Source organism: Lolium rigidum, chromosome 2 (genome assembly GCF_022539505.1).
Source record: "Lolium rigidum isolate FL_2022 chromosome 2, APGP_CSIRO_Lrig_0.1, whole genome shotgun sequence".
In the NCBI taxonomy this organism is placed as follows: domain Eukaryota; kingdom Viridiplantae; phylum Streptophyta; class Magnoliopsida; order Poales; family Poaceae; genus Lolium; species Lolium rigidum.
Window position 1 is genome coordinate 134,215,052 of NC_061509.1, and position 26,175 is coordinate 134,241,226.

Below are 26,175 nucleotides of genomic sequence, written 5' to 3' on the forward strand. Positions count from 1 at the left end.
CTAATATCTGGACGGATCTCCTATCCTAGGACACTCATTTGGGCAAAGAGCAAAGAGGTATCTACAGACAATGTGCAAGGGTCTTAACACAAACATAATCAGCTGGTGTCATCACCTTCACAGCGTCATGTCTTGGAGCAAGTTGTAGTTTGACACTACCAACACTCCGACTGACAGTCACATAACTGAGAGCTCTACTATGCCGCTGACACATTCTCATACTGATCTCCATGAAGTGTGGAACTTCTTGCATCAGTTTTGGCATATACCGATCTCCTTTGTTATCCATGGAGTGTGGAACTTAGTGCATTGCTTTTGGCACCAGGGAATAAGTGAAGTAACCAACTATTAAATAGAACGAAGGATTGGAGGTGCTCACCACCTTTGTGAAAGGATGCTAGTGCAACCACGCAAGGTAAATTAGTGCTTCAAGCACCTTAATCTAATAATATTATGTATTGTGTTTGTGTACTTCTTTCTTATGGCAACTCGAACAATTACTAAAGGAGGCTGCAATGGTAATCTGAAGTTTAACTGATAACAATATCTACACAATTCAAGGTACTAAAAGATCATTTCCTAATAAGTATGTCCAGATAAGTTAAATATACGCTAGTATCAATCACCACTCTAAATAATACTAAATACTAATTAAAACTCCACAATATATCCCCTGTTTGTATTCCAGTATTCCACCATTGCACTGTGGACATAGCAGGGTAAAATTGTTAGCCAGACCATTATATTGATTTCTATTGGCTATATATCACATACTCCCTCTATTTAGGTTTGCAAGTCCTCCTCAAAATTTGAACTAACTTTGACCATGATTTTGATTGACAAAATATGAGTTATATGTCATGAACATTGTGTTGAAGTGTATATGTGAATTGCCTAGCCCTTTCCATCAGTTCGTACTTTTGGTTGCATTGGCTAGTTCATGGAGCTTGACACATTGTACCTTTTTTTTAGCATAGAACATTACAAGGTTGAAAAATTCTTTCGAATACAAATCAAATGATATGCTTTTTATGTCATATAGCTATTTTTCTGTCATTTGCCACGCTGTGGTCTCTTGTAAAAAAAATTCTCTTCTACCTTAATGAAGTTCGGCCTAAGGTCCTTCGAAAAAAAGTAACTTATATTTTTTCTTAGTCCAATATGGGGTCAAAATTAGACTCAAAATTTAGGACTTACGAACCCAAACGGAAGGAGGCTTCGATTATGACATACTTTAATCTCCGCATTAATCACAAAAAAAATATTGGAACGGAATAATTATTAAAGGAGGCATCGAATGGAAATCTAAGGTTTTATTGATAACAATATCTACACAGTTCAAGGTAATAAGAGATTATTCTTAATGGGCAAAAAACCTGATAGAAGTGTCGTTATAATATGTGTTGCCATGTTGGATCAAACTGCAAACTAGAAAATATGTCCAGATATTAAGTAACATTATCCATGATACCCTTAACACTAGTTATTAGATAAAATAAGCACAATATATTGCCTCTTCATAATCTGCGCCTTTGCATTGTGAGGATGGTAGTGTGAGAAATTGTTAGCCCCATTGGAGGAAAATGTATATTTTACCAGCCCAGAACATTCTATTGGCGACAACATTCATATCACTTAGCTGTCATCTTACGATTTTATTAAGACATTCTTTAATTTTTGCATGAATCACAAAAATATATCATGCTGCAGAGGTAAAAACTTCAATAAGTACAGTGTTGAATTGCTTCCAATATGGATGACGACCACAACAAACTTATCATCAAATACCAAACATGTATGATCATTGCATGTCAAACTTCAATCTACCAGCACATGGTAAATTTTTATAAATATGTATAATCATTGCATTTCAAACAGCACAGTACAATTCTAGAAATTCGACATATTTGTAAACCACATTGTACATTCAAGTTGAGCAAGTTACTCAACCGCATAAATTTCACTGGATCAAAGAAAATCACTAAAAAAAACATGGAAACATGAACAATGAAATCCAGTGTGTGGACCAACTATAGCAACACAATGTCTCTCCGACAGAAGTCATCCTAGGAGCAGGGTGAAATAATTCAATGCTGAATTCCAGTACCTCCTACATGCGCGTGCAGGACTTGTCGAAGTCATCTGGTGCCACCCTGGTGATCCAATCAGTGAGGGTTCGCTTGACGTCGCCGTGGTTGACGTAGGCAAGCTCATACATGCTGCACAAGTTGACCACCACCGTCTCATTGAGCGCCGCGGTGGGCATCCTCTCTAGCGCGCCTTCGAGCACCTTGATGGCGTCGCCGAGGTCCCGCGAGTACATGAGGCATAGCGCCTTATTGTTGACGGCGATGGCGTCGGCAGGGTCAGCCTCGATGCAGCGCTCGTACTCCCGCACCGCAGCGGCGTAGTCCTTAGCCACGATGCACTCGAGCGCCCGGTTGCGAGCCAGGAGGTTGGCGTGAGAGGAGTCGTCGGCCACGACGGATTCCACATGTCTGAAGACGGCGGAGGCAGCGGCGAGGTTGCCGATCTGGAGGTGGGCATAGGCGAGGCGGGAGAGCAGGACCGGGTTGTCTGGCTCGCGGGCGGCGAGTTCGGCGACGAGGGCGAGAGCGACGTCGAACTCGCGGTGGGCGAGGTGATCGGAGGCGAGGATGGACGCGACGAGGGCATCGCGACGGCGCCACTCGGGATGCTGGGCGTCGGGGCGGGCGCGGACGGATGAGAGGAGGGTGTAGAGGCGGTCGAGCGCGAGGGGACGGTCGGGGAAGAAGAGCGGGAGGAGAGCGTGGAGGAGGCGGAGGAGGAAGGGCGGCGGCGGGCAGGCGGGGTCGGGGTGAAGTGAGGCAAGGAGGGCGGCGGCGTCGGGGAAGCGGCGGAGCTTGGCGAGGGAGAGCGCGGAGAGCGCGGATAGGAGGAGGCGGTGGTGCGGGTGGAGAGCGTGGGCGGGGTGGGCGAGGTGGGCCAGCAGTGCTTGCCACTGTCCGCGGGTGGCTAGTTCATAGGGGATGGAGAGGTCGGGCGCAGCGGCGGCGGAGGCGGTCGCCGGAGAGTGAAGAGAGCCCGGGGCGGAAGTCGCGGACATGGTGGGATCGAGATCTCGGGACGGAGGTGGAAGAGAGAGACGCTTCTTTCCTTTTTGAGGTTTTTTTTTCTAAAGAAGATCGATCGAGTGGGCTGAAATTCTCTTGTTCGGAGAAGGCTCCGGGCTACGTGTGAGTGTAACTTTCTGGTCGTCGGCCTGCTACTTTTTAGCTTCAAGCCTTGTTTGCCAGCCTGGTTTTTAACTTGACACACGTGTATATGTATTATACCAGCCTAGCTACTTCCTCGAAAATACACGTTGTAGCTCATTTGGCAGCCCGGTTTCTAGTTGTATAAGAGCATCTTCAGTCGCATCCTACAAACAACGTTCGCAATAGTGTCGGATTTTCGTTTGGGGGCGTTTGGACGAAATTTTCGTTTGGAGGAAGTCCTTTTCCTAGCCACGTTTTCCAAACGCAATCTCCAAACAAAAAACAAGTGTAAAAATCGTGTTCGGCGTCCTTGATGGTGACTCTATACACAAGGGATAGGCTAGGGACGCCAGATATTATTTGAGAGACGTCCAGAGCGAAGCGGCCTTTGGGGCATGCGACTGGGACGTTTTTTTTGGCCGCGTCCCCCAAATTCCTCTGGGGACGCTTTGGGGGACGCGACTGGAAATGCTCTAAGCCCAAATAAACCTAAAACACGTCAGATTAGCCCGTTTTTAAAACACGAGGTGGATCTAGCGTTTTTTACACTCCGTTTCTTGGTTAGGAGAAGGGAATCGGGTGTTCACCAAAAACACGGTAGAAAATCCACTCTTTCCAAACAAGGCCTTACGGGTTGAGCGTTGAAGATTTTTTTGTTTTTTTTAATTCCAAGATTCGTTTTCTGTATGGTTTATTTAATGGATTTGCTATGTCTCGGTCTGATTGAGAATTTATTAAGTCTCAATAGACCAAAAAGATGCTTTAGAAGTCAATTATAATTTTTTTACCAGAAAAGTGCAACTAAATTGAGTTGTATTTTTTTGAACAATTGCATTTTCTAAAGAAATCTCAATCCATTTAGACATAGACAAACTCTATTTTTACGAATACCACTCGATATCAAATAAAAACTTAACCTTTTTTCGAAGATGACGCGGGAGGTGGGGGGGCGAAAAACCCCACCGCTTGTTATTATTACTCGAAGAGGCCATGAAACCGTTCTGTATGTACATGATATGAGAGGGACAACTGGGGTAGGGAGAGAGACACCGCATCAAACAGCTCTAGCAATAATGTAGGACCGAAGAGCATCCACATCCGCTCTGGTAGCATTAGGGAGGCGCCATCGCTAGAGAGCAAGGTCATCACACACACGCCTGAGTTTGAAGCTCAAGGTAGAGGTCTTGCCGTTGAACACAAGATCGTTGCGGGATTTCCAGATGGACCAAAGAATCGCAACGACCCCTATGTGCCAGGCGGCGACAGCAACGGAGGGAGGGGCCTAAAGATCACAAACGGAGAACCGTCCAGCAGGGATTGGGACATCCAACTTGGACCACACCTCCTCAGCCAGGAGGCACCCAAAGAACAGGTGTCGGCTAGTTTCCATGGCGGAGCAAGCAGCATAAACATCAGAGGGGCGCAGTTCTTGTAGAAGAGGTTGGCTCTCGTACTCAGGCGGTTGATGTCGGCGAGGTACGCAAAGATCTTCAGCTTCGAGGGGAGCCGCAGAGACCAAGCCACGCATGCCGAAGCATCCCGCGGATGTGGCGGCGAAAGCATGCGGTAGGGCTCGTGTGAGAAGAAACGAGGCGTCGAGGGAGATTCGATGGAGCGCCTATCATGGTCGGGTCCAAGAGAGGTGTTGTCGACGAACCGGTGGACCAAGAGGAGCTCGGCCTCAGAGGTGAGGCGAGCCTGCAAGTCAAGGCCCAGAGCGACCACGGAGGCGACTGTGGCATGTCGGCGGGTGTAGTGCTAGAAGAGGGTGGGGTAGCGCTCAGCGAGTGGTGCGCCAGGCAGCCACTTGTTCAGCCAGAAGGACATGGAGCAGTCGTCCACGACCTCCACACTAGTGATGGCGCGATAGAGGGGGAGGCATTCTTCAACGATCTTCTCCAAAAAATATGGGGACGTCGAGTATTCCCCCAAGTCACGACCTGAATGCGGATTTCTTCCCGGGCAGAGGGTTAGTTTGGTGGAGTTTATGGACAAAATTTAAAAGCAAGCACATGTTCTGCCTATGGAGATCCTTGATGCCGAAACTGCCCTCCTGCTTAGACAACACAACCTTATCCCAAGCAATTAGACAACGAGCACCGCAACATGAGTCTTTCCCAGTTCAGAAGAAAGCACGACGCCTCTTATCAATATTGTCAATAACCCCACGGGGAAGCAAATACGAGCACATATAATACATAGCGAGATTATTCAAAATAGCATTACACAAAACGAGCCTGCCCCCAGCGGACAGAAGGTTTGCGCACGAGCCAGAGAGACGACGGTCGAAAGAGAGAACAATGGTGGTGAAAGCCGAGGCAGGGAGCTTCGTGGGGGAGAGGGGAAGGCCAAGATACAGCTGAGGGAAGGACGAAATGGGACAGCCCAACAAGGAAGCCATAGCAAAGGCATCCTCCGCGGAAACATGCATGATGATGAAGCATAATTTGTGGAAGTTTACAGCGAGGCCAGTAGCGGACGTGAAATCCTCGAGCACCTAATTGAGGCAGGCGGTGGCAGCGGGTGTTGCATTAGACGTTGTAGGGAGTGTCCGGGGAAAGAGGGTGGGCCAGGGATCTGTCGGACCAGGCCTGAAGGATTAGACGTTGGAACACGTCAGCCACAATGATGAAGAGATAGGGCGAAAAGGGGTCAGCCAAAACTTAACCTTAAGGGAAACTTTTACCTTCCGCAGCTTCTTATTATTCATGCGAGTGTTGCTATAAATTAAAGCAAAGGTGTAGACAATTAACTGAGATATTTTCATTTTGGTAAAGGTTACATCTTCGCATGTTACGCGAGTTGTACAGATCCAACAGTGTTCCCTGCTATTGATCGTGGAGCAACTTACAAGAAAGTAGAGCATACGACGCACACTTAGTATGACTTGCCTTCAATGTGTATTTACAAGAAAGCAAATCATAGGCAGCACAATGAACCAATTGATATGCACTGCAGAAAATGGAACCTTTATTCGTTAGAGTAGCACATCTTTTCATCACAGGGAGCTGGAATCAGCCTACTCATCTCTATAGTCAACTCGTACAACAAAGTTTGAGTCCAACCAAAAGGATCCCATAACTTCAGGATGACCCAATCAAGAATCGGAAGTATCTTCTTACAACACGGGATTGAAAGGGAAAAACAAAACAAAATGCCCATTTCCACAATTGCTTCTTTTCCAACTCAAGAAATGAGCTGAGATATTGTACAATCCAGAGGAAAACAAACCTTTCCGTTAGGAAAGTCAAAGAAAGGATGAGCAGAGAGAAGTGCTGCCCAAAGAATTCGTGTTGTCAATCCAGACTTTGCTCCCCTAAGAGTTTTCGTCGATATCTTAATTTGTCCATGAGGCGGACCTTCTCAAAACTGGCTTCATAGCCTTGTCTTCCTCCAGGGCTATCATTCCAAGATGTGAAGGGTCCTCAAGCAGCATCTTAGCGACCAAATACCCGGCAATAGACCAAGTTTGAAATTTCCTTGCCTGCTTGCCAACATATTTTCCGAGCTTCCCATCATAATACTCAGGCCAGCCATCCTTCAAAAGCCTCCTCTCAGCTAGGTCAATTGCTCTTCTTGCAATTTGCGGCCGTCCAGTTTTGATGCTTGCTGCCGTCAGCAGCCAGAGAAGTACTGCAATAAGAAATGTTTGATGCATGAAAAAAAAAGCACATGCGATGGTTGATGAAGGTTGAACAAATATGTCATGCTTCGGGTTTCTACTAGAAAGACCAGAAAATTAGAACACCAAACACAAAGAGGACAAAAGGAGTTAATACAGATCTTGTTTTTGCCAACAGAGTGGGACTCGTGAAAAACGTACGAGGTGGAAATTATTTTGCTGACATACCAAGCATTATTCTACCCTCCATGCTATTACCTCTAAATTTCCAAACAGAGGTAGTAAAAAATAGTGTTTCATGGTTATTATTTAATTTACAATCTAAATAAAACAGGAAACATAAGAAAAGCAGGGTAACTTTCACGTATAGTACAGAGAGATCCAAGTAACACAAAGTGCGCAAACCTGGCCAAGATCCTCCATTGTGGTAACTCCATCTCGTATTTTTTGGGTCACACCCCGTCACTATTCGCCACTCATGGTTCTCAATGGCAGGATAGCATATCTTCAGAGGCATTTCACCAATTAGCTCTTCCCACCGTTCCTCAATGAGATCCATTATAGCCGTAGATTGCTCAGGTGTGGCAAGAGATGATACTATGGCAATCATGTTTCCAAGTGCAAACCAACGGAAGTCCATCCTTGCAGGACTGACATTGCCAACAAAAAAACCACCTTCACAAGGCATAAAATCAAACAGCCAGTCCGGAATAGAATCTGGAATGACATTGAACTTGTTGACAGCTGTGTGAGAATATTCTTCCGTCTTGTAACGATAAATATCATTTAGCTGCTGGAAATCCAGCCAAAAGTAACTCCGCATGTGATAACTTAAAGCATGAAGACGAGTTGCAATCCGCTCCACAAAATCTTTCCCTTCATTATCATGCTTAAGCATTAGAAGAGCACACCTCAGTGCCATGAAGAACAGGGATTGAATTTCAATGGGGTAGCCATACACACCCTGCAAATAAAGATTGATAATGAGGACATGGAAAACAAGCTCAAATACAAACCAATTTAGTAAATCTAATTAATATAAAAGTAATTAATATCTAGGGTGACTTATAGAGGGTGCATGCATACACAGAAGTTAGCAACAATGAGGCCAAAAAGATCGAATAAGTATCACACAAAATGATTACAAATCCATTACAAAAGTCAGTAACAAATAAACGAATCTATTTAAATTATTCATCATCATAACCCGCAATTGTACAGAATGAAAGTAATCTTCTGGATTTACATATCACAGATGGAGACATGTTGCAGAATTCAAGTATGATGCCGAGTATGTCGCTGTATGAGCCTAATGTTGAAAGAAAAACAACTTAATTGCATATCTAGCAGTACAACAGACAGGAGTACTTGTTTGGTTGTTCACATGCTGATGTAACAACAGGATTCAGGTGTATCAACTGGTGCGGGTGATGGACTTAGGTAGTTTGATACCTATGGGACATATTGAGCGTCTGGACTCATGGTATAGTGCGATTTGGCTATTCGACTGGACCACGTCAAATAAGACATAAGGGCATTTAGATTGGATTTTGAACCGTTCAGTGGAACCTAGCTCAACTACAAGTGGTGTCAGATTAGTGCATCCAAAATATACTGTACCCTGGAATCTCAGCAATGAAAATCTGAAAGCAGAGGCATGGTATGAAAATTAGCACATCACCAAACGAAGACAATCAGAAATTTGATGATGTAAGATGTCCACTGTGCGCTCTCCTGCACAACAGGTACTGAAATTTGCAAGTCCCGTAAGAATGAAATAACTGGTGCTTACTAGTTATCTGCATATTGTTGGCCATACGTTATGGACTCGGGACAGTGTACAACAAAAGTAAACAAATCATAAAAACATCAAAATCTAAGATGATTTAAGCAATAATGCTAGAGCACTACATGTAAAGCTCCCTAATTAAGTAAATGCATTGATCATGACATTTTCTCCCTAATTAAGAGAATATATTGATCAGAAGTGTCAGACAAAATGACTTTGATCATGACATTTGCTCCCTAATTAAGAAATATATTGTAAAAAAATCAAAATCTAAGATGATTTAAGCAATAATGTTAGATCACTACATTTAAAGCTCCCTAATTAAGAAAATACATTGATCATTGCACGGACCTATCATTACCTTGGGCTAACATATCAGATAGCTACCACTTCTTGGATAGTTGGTCCAGTTCAATTGTGAGAAAAAGACATGCAACTTGTTTGAACTTGTGTGAGGCTAGACGAGAAGACATGAAATTGTGTGTGTAGCACTGTATGGAATGGTACTTGTTGAGGGGCTATCTCACTTTCAGTTATTACATGATTGAGTATCTCAACCTTGTTTGAGCAAAGTTGAGTTAAATGTTTCATACAGTAATTTTGATTGGGACACAACACTTTTTATAAAAGTTTATTAATCATGTGAACTTCAGTCCAAAGGCCCTAGAGTAATGGTGTGCATGTGGAATAAATCGTAGAAGTGGCAGTTCATTGAGTAATACTATTAGGATGAAAAAATAGTACTACGGTGGTACTTTAGTGAAATCGGAGTAGTCTAAAAATAGACATGAAAGCAGAGTATTGGAAGTGTCATGAGTAACTCACCATCCTGCGATCTATCATGCAGCATCCATCAGCACACAGCAATGTGGGGAAGGTGTCGAAGCCCTCGGAGAGGCAGAGGCTGAGTATGAGCCTCATGGCCTTCTGGCACTCCGGCTTCTCGGCCAGGGTCAAGTCTCCCGTGGACTTGGTGTAGGCCCGCAGCAGTATGATCCACCAGAACCCGGAGTCCACTGGCGCGACCCGGCCAATGGCGCTCTCCCCGAAGTCCGCGTGCAGCGTGTCGACGCCCTTCTTGTCGTCGTGTAGCACCTTGAAGCTGGCCGGCATGGCCCCCTCGCCGAGCTTGAAGCGGTCGACCTTCTTCTCCCAGCCCTGCAGCAGCACGGTCTTGAGCAGGAAGTTCTTGACGATCTCCGGCTCGCCGTTCATGAGGAAGGCCATGGCGCTGGGCACGAAATCCCGCACGAACACCTGATTGAAAACACATGTCGCAATTCAGAAAAATCGGTTGGGGTTTTTTAACTAGTAGATAAAATCCGGGAGTCGCGACAGTGCGCGTGTGTGTGTACCTGGTCGTAGTTGAGCACCTCCTCTGAGGCGTGGTCGTAGGCGGCGATGGTTCCGAGCGGCTGGCCGCGGAAGAAGACGAGCGAGCGTCGGAGCGCCTCCCACGCGTCCCCGACGATGGGGTGCGGCTCGAAGGAGTGGAGCGCGGAGGAGGCCGGCGTGCCGACGAGCGAGCGCAGCCCGCCGCCCGGCGAGTACATGCCGTCGAACCCCCCGCCGGCGCCCCCCCTGGCGTGGCCGCCGCCGGAGTAGGAGACGTCGCTGAGGGAGCGGTCGTCGAAGGAGCGCTGGCGCTCGACGTTGATCCGCGGCTTGTTGAGCAGGTGCGTGAGGTCGAAGTCGTCGGAGCCGGAGAGCGAGTTGTGCGACGCCGACCGCCGCATCCCGCCCGGCGCGCCGAACTCCATGGAATCGTCGGCCGGCCTCCGCCTGGTCGCCCCGGCCAGATCTGTGCGTGCCCGAGGGGAGTGCGAGCAGAGAGAGATCTAGCTTGGGACGCTAGGCAAGGCAGGGCAAGGCAAGAGGGGCGCGCGCGGACCCAGAGCCAGACACGGCCGCGCGAATCTCGAGGCGAGACGGGCGATTTCGCGGAGGCGGGCGTGGAAAAAACGAGCAGGAGGCGGAGGGGCGCCTACTTATAGCAGCAGCGCAGTATGCGCAGGCCTCGCCGGCCGACGGCGACGCGCGCGATAAACCCGTGACATTGTCGATGTCGAGTGGGGCCAGCTCGCTCGCGGGCCCCGCCCCCGGCGGTACGCGACGGTGGGTGGAGGCGGCACGCTGCACGTGGGCGTGGGGAAGGGTTGGTGAGGCTGGCTGGGATTGGGATTGGGATGAGGCGGAGGACGAGGCGGTGACGTGGAACAGCGACCGCGGTTGAGTGCAGTGCTCAGCTGGGAATGGTTGTTGAGGGGCTGCCAAGGAAAGGTGAGCCAACCTGGTGGCCGACCGGAGAGGAGATCGGCTGCCCGGCGATTTCCGGTGCTGCCGCTGCCTCCTGGGTACACGGTGCCTTGCTGCCTCGCGCAGCCTCCTGCAGCTGCGACTGCCTTCGTCCAGCGTCCAACATGGATTGAGCACTTGACCTTCCTTCAAAGCGTCCCCAAAGCGTCCTCAAATCGTGCCGGATTGAGCGTTTAGAGCATCTCCAGCCGCGTCCCCCAAACCGTCCCCCAAACCGCGCCGGATTGAGCGTTTGGGGGACGTGTTTTGTTCGTGCCGCGTTTGGGGGACGTCGCTCTCCAGCCGCGTCCCCCAAACGCCGCCCCCAAACATTTAAAATAATTTTTTTAACACATAAACCATTTATATCAAATGTATCATATGAAAAAAAATGTTTTCGAGGATTGTTTTCAAATTAAATTACAACAAACAATAAAACAAGTAATCAAATATAATAAAAAGGGCTAGATGATACATCAAGGTGCCACGGTATTTCCTTTGATCCTCCACAAATGCTCAACGAGATCGAGCTTGAAGTTGCTCATGCACATTGCCTTGTCATGGATCTCGCGTGCATGGCGAGAAAATCAAGCAAAATCGCGAGCAACTCATGATCAACCTCCGCGAGAGGGCCTTGACACTCATAGGGACCAACATGTGACCTAACATGATTCTTGCGGTCATCCTCGATGATCATGTTGTGCATGATCACACAAGCCTCGCATCACCTCCCACATTTGGTCGTGAGACCAGCTTAGAGCAGGGTACCGGACAATGGCAAATTGTGCTTGAAGCACACCAAATGCCCGCTCGACATCCTTCCTGCAAGCCTCCTGTCGTGTAGCAAATGCTCCCGCAGGTCGTCGTCGAACGCTTGCTCGTCCTCCAGTAGCAGGGCAACCATCTCATCGTCGCTGTCCATGGCTAAAGCAAAATCAATGGTTAAAATTGCGCCGAGGCAGACGACGCAACAAACAACGACCAATCGCGCCTACCCGGCAAGTCGTCGAGCACCTTCCGTGCGCGGAGGTGGGGCGGATTTGACGGCGCGTTCCGGGAGGCGCCGGCGACGCGGCGGCGGCGGCACGACCGGCGGGAGCCCCGGCCGCGACAACGGTGCCGACTCGCAGCACGCATCGGACGCCCAAACGGCCGGGAAATCCGGCGGCGGCGGTGGGGTGGGAGGCGCGGGAAGGAAGGAGCGACGAGAAAAGAGGCGCGAACCAACGGTTTATGCAAATAGTCGCCGACATGTGGGAGCCCGCCTCGTTTCGTTGTGTCCGGCGTCCCCGGAGCGTCCCCTGTGGGACGGGGACGGGCTCGGGGCGCCGGACACCGTATCGGGGCGCGCCGGACAAAAATGGGCTTTGGGGGACGCGGCCGGAACGCTTTTTTTGTCCGGCGCGCCCCAAATCGCTTTGGGGGACGGTTTGGGGGACGCGACTGGAGATGCTCTTAGAGGATGTGTTTTGTTCGTGCCGCGTTTGGGGGACGTCGCTCTCCAGCCGCGTCCCCCAAATGAATATTGGTGCACGAAAATATAGGTTTTCATTCAATTTTGATTATATATTACAAAGTTTGAATGAAACGGCTAGCTTTCATCTAAACCTAGCCTACTGACCGCCCGGCGGTGCGTTCGACGGTCCCGCCCCGTCGTCGCCTCCCCTACGCCGCAGCTCCTCCTGCGCGTGCCTCCTCTCCTTGCGTTCGGCGGTGGCCCGACGGCTCCGTTCCCGCCGCGCGTCCTCCTCCGCCCTCCCCTGCTGTGCCGCCTGGAGGGAGAGCTCGACGGCGCGACGAATCTGCGCCTCTTCGCGGGCATGGGCGTCGTCCTAGAGCATCTTCTCCGACTCAAAGGACTCGACGAGCGCGCGTTGCTGATCGGCCGTCTCGTCCGGGTGCGGCCCGTCGTCGTCGGACCACTCGAACTCGTCGTCGTCGTCGTCCTCCACCTCGGTCTCCTCCGCCTCGGCCTCCTCCTCCTCCTCCATTGGCGCATCGTCGTCCACATCTGTTGGCGCCTCCATCATCGCCGCCGCCAACACGTCGGCCTCTGCCGCCAACTAGTCCGCCCGCCTCCCCGGATCGCCGCCGGCCGCCGCCTCCCGCTCGCCGACGCTCCTCCGCCGCCGGCTGGCGCGGCGCTCGATCGACTCCCGCCGTTCTCGGTACAGCGCATCCCGCTCAACGCACTGGCGCCGGCGCTCGTCAACCCACCGCTGCTCCATCTCATCCCGGTACCGGCACCGTCGCGCCTCTTGTCTCGTCGAGGCGTCGAACGCCGCAACGGTGTAGCACTGCTGCTCATGCCACGCTGCTGCCGCCGCGGCCTCGCCAGCAGCGGGGCCATGGGCGCAGAACGCCGCTAGATCCGCCGCCGCGCCGCCTCCCGCTGGCCGGCGGGCCTCGCTCGCTCCATTGCCTCCCGCCGCTGCTGACGGTGTGCACGCCACTGCTCTTCCCGGGCCACGGGGTCGGTGTCGACCTGCGTTTCCGGGACTGCAAGTGGAGGAGTCGGCGGTGGATGGAAGTGGCCAGCGTCGGGGCGGTTCGCCATTGCCACTGGTGGTGGAGGAGACGGCGGTGGAGCGACGAGGGCTGTGTTTGTTGCCGGCGGGGTGTGGTGGCTACCATTGAGTCGGGAGACCTTTTATAGACGCCAGCGTCGGGAAGAAAGCGCGGGAACAGGCGAGAAGAGGCGGGAAGATCGTGCGGGAACGGGCGGTGGCGTGCGAACGCCGGCGACGCGTGGAGGCTGCGCAGCACCGACGAGACGTCTCGTCTGCCCCTCCGTCGCCATTAAGGCAAAGATGCCGCTGTGTGTCACTGCGCGCGAATAACTTCCGTGCGAGGTAGGCGACGGTTAGGTTAAAATTAACTGTGCCGCTGACGGGGTCGGCCCCGCCACTCCCCGCCTCGCTTTTCGTTGTGTCCGGCGTGCCCGGAGCGTCCCGTGTGGGACGGGGACGGGCTTGGGGTGCCGGACACCGTATCGGGGCGCGCCGGACAAAATTCGGGTTTGGAGGACGCGGCTGGAACGGTTTTTTGGTCCGACGCGCCCCAAATCCCTTTGGGGGACGCTTTGGGGGACGCGGCTGGAGATGCTCTTACTCACACTGCCGGCCAGGTGACGTTGAGCATAATCGACTGCAAAACTTTCAATGGTTTTGATACTACTCCTAGAAAAGTAGAAATAGATTCCATTGATTAGTTTTAAGGAAATTCTATTTAGATCTAGGCCTGGCGGCAGTGGCGAGGATTCGGTGTCAGGTGTTGGCGGCCCCTCGGCATGGTCAATGCCCAGATCGCACGGTAGAAGCTCGACTAAGGAATGACTTGTAGTTCGAGGGACCAGGTGTGGCGAGGATTTTCTGAGCGAAATCCCAACACTCCAGTGCCAGCGATGGATGCGGATGACGTGACCATTTTTAGGGCATCGTTGTGGCTACCCTTCCCACATTAGGGCTTCGGGTGAAAACCCTAGACCCTTGTGGTCTTGGGAACGTCGACACATGTGGCGTCGTTACCGTCTTGGGGGCGTTGTCGTGGAGCTCAGGTATTCTTAGTCTCAGTGGCAAGCTTGGTGCTTCATAGTTTTTCTTGTTTATCTATGATATGCTTGTAAGAAGAATTCCTCGTCACTTTGTGTGGTTCGATCATTGTGCTTTATTTATAAAGCTGGACCAAAGCCTATTTCAAGGAGAAAACATCAATTCAGTCTTCCAAAATCACTTGATCTTGGGTGCATATGTTCCTGCGACCAAAAAACGCATGTCGGGCGTCATGGTGATGACTACCCGGTGGTCCCAAGTCAACAAGTCTAACAAAAGCAAGTCGATAGAAGCGAGTCAACCGTTAATAGTTCGAGCAAACCAGGACAGGTTATACCCTGATCGGCTGGCTGCTCGGGCCGGTTGGCTGCCCTGGACCGGTGATGACTCACGAAAATGACCACTTTATATCCATCTAAACCGAGATGTTTTGTCTCAATTAGAAGCAAATTCTTCCTACAACCAATAGTGCTAATCAATGCCAATATGTGAAGATCTTCTTCTTTATTTGTTTTCTGTAGAAATTAAGTATTTAGGAGGAAACCAAGGGAAATTAATGAAGAACTCGGGTTGGAGATGTCACCAGGTCAACTAGGGTTAGGAGCTGAATCACAGAAGGTTTAAAAGGCCTATGGTATGGTTAGGCCCACCCGCAGCCTAAACGTACCATGTGTCGGTGGCTTCGCCTCGTCAAACACAATATAAAAATGTGAATTCACCGACGACATTCGGGGACCACATAGAGAGAAAAAACACATTATTTCACCATAGTTAGATCCAATCTACACTAAGGCCATGTCCCCATTCACATAGACTTCATCGCCTCATCGTGATCATCGTCTCCATCCTCTCTCCCACACTTGTAATCTTGATTCATTCGCGATTGGAGACTGATAGCTTGAAATTTCGCACTATTTTACTAAGGTTTTTAAGTATACTATTGCTCATATTGTCACTCATTTCATGCTCCAGCTAGATACACCTGTGCCTATTTTGCATAGTTACGAGTTCTTGTTCATTTCCATATGAGCTTCGCATATTTAGTAGTTTTAGTAGGATTTTACTATGTTTCCCTTATCTTTGATGTGTATTTAGGTGTTATTGGCAATCATGGAAAAAGGGAGCAAAAGGAACCAAGAGGGTAGATGGGAGAATTACAAGCACCAGACTTAGCCATATGAGGTGTAGGAAAAGTGATATTTATCCAACATCTTGTATTTAAGATCTACGTCCATGGTGTTATAGCCCTCGTCCATACGAGTTCAACGAGCCGGAGAACACCCAAATCGGAGTTCGTATGAAGAAATGGCCTCCGGAATACAAAAGCATCCAATAACTTTAGAGGCCATCGGTACAGGAAGACCCGCCAGTATCATACGGTTGTACCTGGCTCCGTTGGGTCTGTTTCGTCAAATGGAACAATATTTGTGAAGGTCCGATGGAAATATTCGGCTCCAGGCTCCATCGGTTCGCGAAACCGACCTCCAGGGTGCTATTTAAGGAGGGGAGGAGCTAAGGTGGAGGACACCAATCATCCATGCCCTAAGGAGTGGAGCCCTGCTGCTCTACCGCCATCGCCGTCTCCACAGCCGCCGCCTCCATCACCACTCCATCGACACAGAAGAGGAAGGGGAGACTAGGATCTTGAAGGGCAACGCTTCGATGTCCATCATCATCATCAACAACGTCTACATCTTCAATCTCTTTTGTCTATTTGGTTGTGATCCGAACCCTATTAGGATTTACACTTGTATGCAATTGTACCTTCATATTCATATTGCCATGATGTTGATTTCCTTCATGCATGAGTAGTTCCTTTGTTCTTGGGAAGATATGGAGAAACCCTAGTAATATTATGATGTGAAATAAACGTGTCTTATACATTTGATCTAAGAATGTGTGTTAGTTCTCCTCTTGATGTTATGTGAAGTGCACCACATAATATTTGCCTTATGGACAAGGAGGGAACTACCCTTTGAAGTGTGGTAGAGTGAACAGCGGGAAGTGACATTACCGTATCGGCGCTTTAACACATGGATGAGGGGGTAAGGAGGGATTCACTAAGCTCATATCGATAACCATGGGATAAAACCCTTAATAGCAATAGTCAATATGTGGCTTGCAGAAAACTAGGTGTTGTGGTTCTTTAGAGATGCGATGGCTGATGGCTTTCTGGGCGCATGTTATTACGGAGCTCTCCCCACACATCGCATAGCAAACTTTCTATGGATTCAATAAACCTTGGTATCTACAAAAAAATCTTCAATACTACAATCCATAATCCGGATCGAAGGTATCCAACCTTTTTGAGCGTCGTTGTCGGGGAAGTAATTTCTACCCCTAGTAATTTTTATTTTTAGTTTAACTTATTACTTGTTATTAATTTTTTGTGTGTTTTAATTAAAAACCCAAAAATATTAGTTTACATGTTAAATTATATCTAAAAACCCATAAAAATTGGTAGTATGGCAGCAAAGAAGCTTGGGGCGTTTGCATCTCACAGTGATGATTCCTTGTGTGCACCCATCACTTTGCCTGTTGTAGATGCGAAGAATTATGAAATTAAAACTCATTTTGTAACCTTGGCTCAACAAAACCAATTTGGAGGTTATGCTTCGGAGGATGTCGGTATGCACCTAAACACTTTCCCTAAGATATGTGACATGATAAGTATTAAACATGTTAATTGATAGCTTGAAATTTTACAATGTCTACTGAGGTTTTTAAGCATACAATTGCTCATAGGGTCACTCATTTCATGCTCCATCTAGCTACAACCATGCTTATTTTGTGTATTTACGAGTTCTTGTTCATTTTTATATGAGCTTTGCACATTTGGTAGTTTTAGTAGGATTTTATTGTTTTCCTCTTGTCTTTGACATGTGTGTAGGTGTTATGGACAATCATGAATAAAGGAAGGCAAAGGGACCAAGAGGATACAATATGGGAGAGTTACAAGCACCAAACTTAACCATATGAGGTGTGGGAAAAGTTATATTTTCCCAACATTATATATTTTAGATCTAAGGCTATCGTGTTGTAGCTCTCGTCCATACGAGTTCAACGAGCCAAATAACACCTAAATCGGAGTCCGTATGAACAAATGACGAACAAAATACGAAAGCATCAGAGGGAATAGCGACCATCGGTATGGGCAGACCCGGCCTGTACCGTACGGACGTATGGGCCTCCTTTGGATCTGTTTCGTCAAATGGAACACCAGCTGTGAAGGCCCGATTGGCATATTCTTCCCCTAAATCCGTCGGTTCGCGAAACCAACCTCCAGAGTGCCTATTTAAAGAGGAGGGGCAAGGAGGAGGCCAGCCATCCATGCCCTAGGGGCGGAGCCCTGGCGCTCTGCCGCCGCCTCTCCACAGCCTTTGCTCCATCACCATCTCCACCAACATAGAAGAGAAGGAGACTCGGATCTTGAAGGGCAATGCATCGATCTCCATCATCGTCAACGTCTTCACCGCTGATCCCCTTTGTATATTGTGTTGTGATCCAAACTCTATTAGGATTGCACTCGTATACAATTGTACCTTCATATTCAATCCATAGTATTATCATGATGTTGATCCCCTTCATGTATGAGTAGTTCATTTGTTCTTGGGGAGATATCGAGAAACCCTAGTAATATTATGATGTGAAATAAAGATGAATTATAACTTTGATTTATTGATTGTGTGTAAGTTTTCTCTGTGATATTATATGAAGTCGAACATGTAATATTTTCCTTTGTACATGTGGTGACCCGGCATACCACTGCATGGTGTAGTATGCAAGTCTGATATAACACCAATGAAACACCGTTCCACTAGTATTATATCGCTCAGAGTGGTACAACAGAAACATATGCGGGTCCAAGGCATGTCTATAGAATTACACACAAACTTCGTTACATAAGATCATCACAGACCTCCTACTTTACAATGAGGTAAAACCGCAAATAAACTCCAGAAGAACGACTCGTAGTCTAAACCTATCATGAACTCTATTTGTAGAGTAATTATCTAGCTACAGAGGCTATGAATAGATTCTAGCTAAATAAGAGCTAGGTTTAGGAAGCTAGTTCCTTTCTATTGCTAATCTAGGTTTCTCCTTGTGGGGTGTGGTATCGACTCCTCCGACGGGGTTCCGTCTCTTGAAGTAGTTGTTGACTCCTCGGCCTTCGAGTTGCACTCGTAGATCCTCCTTCGATGCCTCCATATCTAAGCGGGGATTTAAGAGTGGGATGAGTACGAGCGTACTCAACAAGTTCATTATAGGAAAGAGGTGTTTAATGCTCTAGCTACAGCATTAGACCATAAAGTCTAATACCAATGCAGGTTTTCATAACCATTTCTTCAAAAGGTTGCTTTTATTCAGAAGAACTATGTCCGTCAGCCTTCACCGGTTTACTAGAACTTCATGGAGTTCCTTTCCGACAGCGTTCGCAGTTCCATATCCCGGAACAGGGAGTGACAGGTCACGATTCATTACACTCTGCAGAAGTGTGTTGCTTTACCCATAAGAGATCTTAACCTTGGTGCCAACCGGGCAATTTCCCCGTCCACACTTCTTATGGTGTGAGGCCCGGTATAAGGTCTAGCCAATCATGTTCCTCCGCTACCTCGAACACCCACCCGTTGTTGCAATCTTCGACCATGGGTCCACGCCGGTTCACTTACACCAATTAAGGATGGGCCCCGACCACGACGACAATGCAGGGCTCTACCATACATTCCTACGCCGTAGAGTTGCAACCCATCATAGACCTCATTACCGTGGGGACTTCTACGGGTTCCCCCCTGCATCTTGTCTCTCGAGATCAAGTGCACCCAGTAATGAGCATCCGTTGATGAAGGAGAGGTGGAAACACTTTTGACTACTCCGTCCCACTCCAGATCTTATGGTTAACACGGGTATTACGGCACAAGAATCACTGGACGACATTTGTTGTTTAATCCTAGATGGATATAAACCCTTGCAATGGAACCTCCACCATATCAACACAATCCATGGTTCCATTGCCCACCACTTAGTCATATTCATAGTTATGAAAATAGTGGTTTTGCTTTTGATGCAATAGTGATAAACATAGTACTTTGCAAGTAATTTGGTAAAAATACTCAAATGACATGAGCAAGCGATGAACTTGCCTTTCTTGACTGCAAGATTATGCAGGCAAGGTCTTCGATACGCAATAACTCCAGATTCTGAAATAACATCATCGTCCGGTAAGGACAATGTTTAAAAGATTGGCAAGGACGCAATAATGCATAAGTATGAGATGCAATCGTTCTAAGCGTGATCTAACCCCGGTGATTTAGGATCGGTGAGTTGTAATGATTGGTTCAGGGTGTGTTGCACTTTTAGAATGATTCTCATACGAGGTTCTTATTTAGGTGTGTTTACATGGTATCATGAACGAGTGCTTGTAATATATCATAATAATAATACTAATAGCACACAATAATAACATTTGGTATAACACTAACATGTAATGAATAGTGGTTGGTTTTAGCACTATATGGCATGGTTAATGATTAATTATCATATACTTCTAAAGAATAACTTTTTAAGAACATGTTCTTTAATAAAGAACAAGTATGATAATTAGGGTTGGTGGGGTTCTATGGTTTTCCATGGTTCTAATTGTTTTTCTGGAGTAAGTAGTAGATGGATCACATCCTCGTTGGATTCATCAGTTACTAGGGCTTGTATTGTTGAATTAAGCCTAGACATCCTAAGCAATTAATTATACATGGTTGCTATCGAGGTTGATTCATTTTGCTGGTGATTGCTAGCTAGGGTTTATAGGTTCTTATAAGCAGGGTTGATGATGATTCTTTATTTTCTTCAAAAGAATAACTTTTGAAGAACATACTTCTTAAGTAATAAGAAGTATTACAATTAAGGTTGAGGTTGCCTAGGGTTTGTTGTTGGATCCCCTAAGTAAGAAATGATTGGTTCCTAAGTAGGATGGTTGATAAGTATCCTACACTGGTAGGGTTTAGTGGAACATGGTTAGGTAATGTTCAAGATTTGGCATAGTTGCTCCTGAGGTTCATCACATTGGTGTGATGCTAAATAGGAATGAATAAGGTTGATGGCTTTGGTAATAGGATCTAGGTTTTAGACTTGATTGATCCTATTTGATCATCTAGGTTTGATTAAGATGATCACATGGAATGCTAAATTGTTAGTGATAGGGCTCCTACATTTTATGGGGACATGGCAAGTATTTAGTTACTATTATTGTTTTATGAGTCAAAAGAAAGTATCATGATCACATGTTCTAACCTAGGGTTAGGCTTAGAAGCAATTTAGGTTTCATATGAATTAATGGAGCTGGGTTCCTAATGGTATTAGGTTTTAGGAATCACATGAAATGATAAGGTTATAATATCATTCCATAAGGAATTAGGGTTTCCTAATTGTCCTATAGTTCTTGGGTTAATAACTTCATTTTGAAGTTTGAAGTTATTAATAACTTTGAAATAAAAAAATAATGTTGGATTTGGCACTTTATTAGTTTAGGGAATTTAATAATTAAGGTGCTTATTAATCAGGGTTTAAATTTCTATTATAAAAATTTAATAGGATAACAAATAAAGAAAATTACTTTTCATGTTTTCTTTATTTGCTTACTGGTTTTATTTGTTTTATAAATGTTTTCTTAATTTCTGAATTTTAATTGTATTAAGATTTAAAAGAAAAGACTTAAATTAATAAGTATTAAACAATTAATTTTTTATTTAAAATAAAGATTTCATATTATATTTTTATTGGATATAATTTTCTTTTCTAAGAATTCTGATATATTATTTACTTTTTTCTAAGTTATAACAAATTTTATATGAATTTTCAAAGTTGCAGTAATTATTGAATTGAAATTTAAACCAGAAAAGCACTAAAGCTACCCGGGCTTCTTACCCACGAAGACATTGACCAATGGGCCCTGGGCCACGTCAGCTGCCACATGGTGCCGATGTGGCAACCATGCGCATCACCGGCGGCCAGTGGTGGACGGCGCCGGCGTTCCCGGGATCCCGCGAGGGCGTGTGCGTGCTCGTTGGAATCGGGAGAACGAGACGAGCCAAATGGTGGCGGCGCTGCTGGCTAATCGTCACCGGAGCTTCGCCGGCGACGAGGCCAAGCGGAGAAGCTTGCGGTGGTACGACGCTACGGCGATGCAGGGTGTTAGGGAGAGGGCTAGGAGGTTCTGGGGACTCAGTAGCTGTTGCGGTCAGAAACCCACCGGCGGGCAGCGACGGGCAACACCGTAGAGCCGGGAATCTCCCAGGACTGCGGCTGGCCCTGGTCCCTCCGAGCGACGGCCCGCAAAGCCTTCTGCGCACACGTCCGATGCCGTCGCAGGGACGTGCCACCTGACCTATACCCGGTCGGGGAAGGTGTTGGATGATGCCTCGCTTAGTTTCTGCATGGCATACACGTAAACGTTAAATACGAGCCTCGATCGGCTCTCGGGTTGTCCTGTGAATCGGCTCAAAGAGCCGATCCACCCATGATACGTACGAGGTGTACGATCGGATGGTGGTCTCGCTTGATCAAGATAAAGGCTGAAGCGACCTACTACGATCTGGGGTTTTCACCGCATAATCAGAACATCCTACTCGTGATTAGGCCTCACGCTCGCGTACGGTGATCGCAAGCCGATCCTAGACAGGGCCTAAAAACCAACACGAGGTTGATCCTCGGAACGTCCTGTCTAGGGCTAGCAAACTACACCCTACACGCCGCTGGATCCTCCAACCCTTTGTAAGGCCTAACAATGCGAGATATTAAACTAATCCTTGAAGAACAAGGAGCAATCATAACGGATCGGATCTACTAAATAATGATCAAGCGGGGTGCCGCCCTTACACCCGTGACAGGCGTAAGGGCGGCTAGATGCCTAAGGGTTGCACGACGATAGCATATGATACGAAGAACAATGCTAACCCTAAAACATCTATGATAACTACGTTGCTCGCCATCAAAAAGGCTTCGATACGAGCAACGCATGAACGACGAATAAACGTGTGCTGCCTAGATCGCAAGATGCGATCTAGGCAGCATGGTGATTACCGGAAGAAACCCTCGAGACGGGGAGTTGGCGATGCGCCGAGATTGGTTGTGTTGAACGTTGGTTGTTGTTTATTTCATAAACCCTAGATACATATTTATAGTCGGAGGACTTTCTAATTCAGGCGTGCACCTAACCGTGCACGGGTTAAACTCTAACCTCTAACCGACACGTATCCTACTATGGTACAGATACACGGGCAATTAGCCCAAACTTGGTACACAAGGCCGATTCATGCATTTCTTCTATATATATTCTTCAAGCTTATCTCCAATCACGGCCCACCTCTGATCCGGTCAAATTACGGTGATAACACATGCCCCCTGGTTTTGGAAATGACATTTCCAAAATCATTACGCTTTTCCTTCGTCGGGTCATGTCGTGGCAGAGCAGAGCTAGCTGCGAGTATCCTTCATCACGATGCCTTGCCTCTTCCACTTCTCCGCGTGGCCTGCGAAGCTGTTTTTTTCGTTGGGCACCACTTCCTCGGAAGCTAGCTGTGGCATTGAATCTCTACCATATCCCCTTTTATTTAACTGTTCCAAACAGTTTACTTCTCCTTCATCCTCCTCGCATTAGCACCCAAAAAACCCTCCTGTGCCACCATGTCTTCTTCCTCCTCTTCCTCCTCCGGTCTTTCCTATGGGTCTTCCTCCTCCCGCGAGACGCCGGAGGACATCCGCGCACCAGAAGAATGGGACCAGGAAGACCACGCCTCCTCCATCTGGTGCGAGGACGACCAGGTCCTTGACCGGCGGAGATGAAGATCTCCGGTTCCTCGCCGATGGGGAGCTGGAATCGGAAGCGAGGATGACACTGTTCCCACTGGGACGGCTGCCCCTCCTCGAAGAAGAGGAAGAGGAAGACGACGACGACGACTCCCTCGAGGGCTACCCGCCGGCGAAACGCCTCCGCATGTGGTGGGACGACGACAGCGGCGACGATGAAGAGGAGGATGAGGCTCCCGTAGAGGGCTACGGGAGCGGCGACGAGAGCCCATCGGCGGTAGTGCCGATGAGAGCTCCGAGGATGACGACGAGGGCGGCGATGGCCCGTAGACTAGGATCTACTAGTGTAGGCCTAGTAGTAGTAGATTGGTCAACAGACCCTTCTTTTGTTCTTCCTTCTTTGAGCAATCGGCTCTTTCTTTGTAAGAAATCCTGTTCATTAATGAAGAAGTTTCCCCAATTTGATTTTGCCGATTTCTTTTAAGCCGATTCTCAATGAGCCGATGGCAACGCATCGGTCTCTCATAATCCGCCCTTCATCTCTTCGACCACGGGGTGATTGCAATCTTGGTCAAAACTCAATAAGCCGATGTCAGCGCATCAAGCCCTCATGAACTACCCTTCATCTTTTCGATCAATGAGTTTGAGTTCTGCTGGATCACCACCTTTGACGAAAATCACGACGCAGGACTAGCTGATGGCCACCCAATCGGCTTTCAAAAACAGAGCATCCACCAGGCCAGCTGCCCCCCGATTCTCAGTCAAGGCGAAACAGAGACGAGGACACGCAATTCGGACAAATGGACCTGGGCTCGATCATGTACGAGAGAACTACCATGTAGAGCCAGCCGAGGCCGATGACCCCTCCTCCGTTGAAAGTCGATATTGCGAGATGATCGCACAACGGCTCGGAAGTAGAACTCCTCGACACGGAAGCTGGAGGTCCTTGTGTTTTGCAAATGCCACTGGTAGATCCCATAAAATTTGTGCTAGACTCGATGGCCGTGCATCGGCTTTGTCCCTTGCATTTTTTTTACGGGCCGATTTTTCCATCGGCCCCCAATGTTTCATCGCACATGCTCATCAGATTAGGTGCCCCCGAGCCGGTCTGCGCGGGTAGCTGGCTGATATCGGCTCTATGGTGCTTGAGGCACTACGATGTGAACGTCGGCTCTGTTAGGAACAATGTGGATTTCTTCCAGTGCATCAGCCGACGCAAACCCATTGCCCATTGGATCGACGTTGAACCCAGGCTGAGTGAATGGTGAGGATAATTTTGGCCGATTGTTGGAATCGGCCTCCATGTTGCTTGCTCGATGAAGGTTTTGCAATGTTCCTCTATAGATCCTTGGGGCCGATCTCCTGGATCGGCATCGCCATGTTTGTCCATCGATGTTGCTTTTGTTACACGGTCAGACCGGTAGATAAAACCAGCCTAACCCCGTCCTTTGTCACGTCGATGCTTTCTCGTGGCTTCTCAAAAATGACCGGCCGTGGGCCGTAGTCAAGTTGTGCCACAGGTGCTTCGTCTAATCCTGGAGCACTAAACTCCGTTGGAAGGATGAAGACCATGTTTGTGCCAGCCGATGTCTCATCATCGGCTTTCTTTTGTACGGGCGCCACTCTTTCCTTTGTGGCCGACCTTCTTCGTCCGGGGTTCGCTGGATTTTGGCAGCCAGATCAGGCAGCGCCTTCCTCAACGTGTGCGGGTATAACCTTTCGGCTTCCTCTAACCCACGTAGACAGCTGAACCCTTCGCTTTTGGGAACGAGCTGAGCCCATCGGGGCACCACCTTGGCCGATGATACTTGTCTTCTTCTTCATCATCGTCCTCTAGTTCCTCGAGATCTTCCACCCGAGCGGACTCGGCATGCTTGTTCCAGGCGGGAGAGGCCCTAGACGTTTGAACACGGACACGTTAGCTGCATCCTTCTTCTTTTGTTTACATTACGGCGAGTTGCCGATTGTAGGCAATCGGCTCATTCACGAATCCCGGCGAGTGTACGAAGAAGGGCGGCCCAGTGCCTATCCTCGTCTTCTTGCTCTCTCGACTTTTCCTTGGCGTGGCGCTCATATCGCTCCTCGTCGTGATCATGCCGACGACGTCTCCTGTCGTCCCTAGCCAGACGATCTTTTTCATCATCGTCGTTGTATCGCCGGCGTTGGTCGTATTGACCCACATACTTGTTGAGGAGGTGATCGGAGAGAGGTCGGCGATATCTTACGTTCCTCACTTCTCCCTGCTGTGATGTAGCGCTTGCCATCGTGACGGAGCCGATCGCGTGGAGCGGCTTCCTCTGTGTCCTTGCTATGAGAGCGGCTGCCCTCATCTCCGTCCTTACCGAGTGGTGCCCGGGTCCTACCATGTTGATATTGCACGAGAAATCTGGTGGCACCCTCCATGGTAAGTATACTCCACCATGTTAACGGCGGGGAAGGGATGTGTGTCGACCTTCATGGCGTGCGGCTGAAAATTAGCCGCCCTTGTTCTATCGCCATTTGGACCTGTTGACGCCACACCCTGCGGTCGTTGGTGGCGTGGGTGAACGTGTTATGCCATTTGCGGTATGGCTTTCCGTTCGGCTCTTGCACAGTGGGGATCTTGTGGCCTTCGGGTAACTTTAGGCTGCTTCTCCTTTAGTAAGAGGTCGAAAATCTGCTCGGCTTTGGTCACGTCGAAGTCAAACCCTTTTGGAGGACTTTGTGGCTTAACCCACTTACGGGACACGGGGCTTGCCCCAGAGTCCATTCAGCCCTTGCTACCTCTTGATCTCCCGCGGCACCTTCACCTTCATCTGCCTCAACCGGGACCACCGCGCGCTTGAATTTATCTGGTAAACATGCGGGTGGCGCCGTTCATATGCTGACAGCTACGCACCA

At 48.2% G+C, this 26,175-nt stretch overlaps 2 protein-coding genes across 2 annotated transcripts; both read right to left on the bottom strand.

Moving 5' to 3' along the window:
• Positions 1 to 1,848: 1,848 nt before the first annotated feature.
• On the bottom strand, positions 1,849 to 3,095 carry LOC124687278 (trafficking protein particle complex subunit 12-like). Its single transcript, XM_047221069.1, has one exon. The coding sequence runs from the start codon at positions 3,086 to 3,088 to the stop codon at positions 2,111 to 2,113; it is 978 nt and encodes a 325-aa protein (XP_047077025.1). The 5' UTR covers positions 3,089 to 3,095; the 3' UTR covers positions 1,849 to 2,110.
• Positions 3,096 to 6,533: 3,438 nt separating this feature from the next.
• On the bottom strand, positions 6,534 to 10,464 carry LOC124692373 (cytosolic invertase 1). The gene is made up of 4 exons (XM_047225728.1): positions 10,006 to 10,464; positions 9,476 to 9,907; positions 7,267 to 7,825; positions 6,534 to 6,872 (listed from the first exon to the last, which is right to left on the bottom strand). The coding sequence occupies exons 1-4, from the start codon at positions 10,408 to 10,410 to the stop codon at positions 6,577 to 6,579; spliced, it is 1,692 nt and encodes a 563-aa protein (XP_047081684.1). The 5' UTR covers positions 10,411 to 10,464; the 3' UTR covers positions 6,534 to 6,576.
• Positions 10,465 to 26,175: the final 15,711 nt, after the last annotated feature.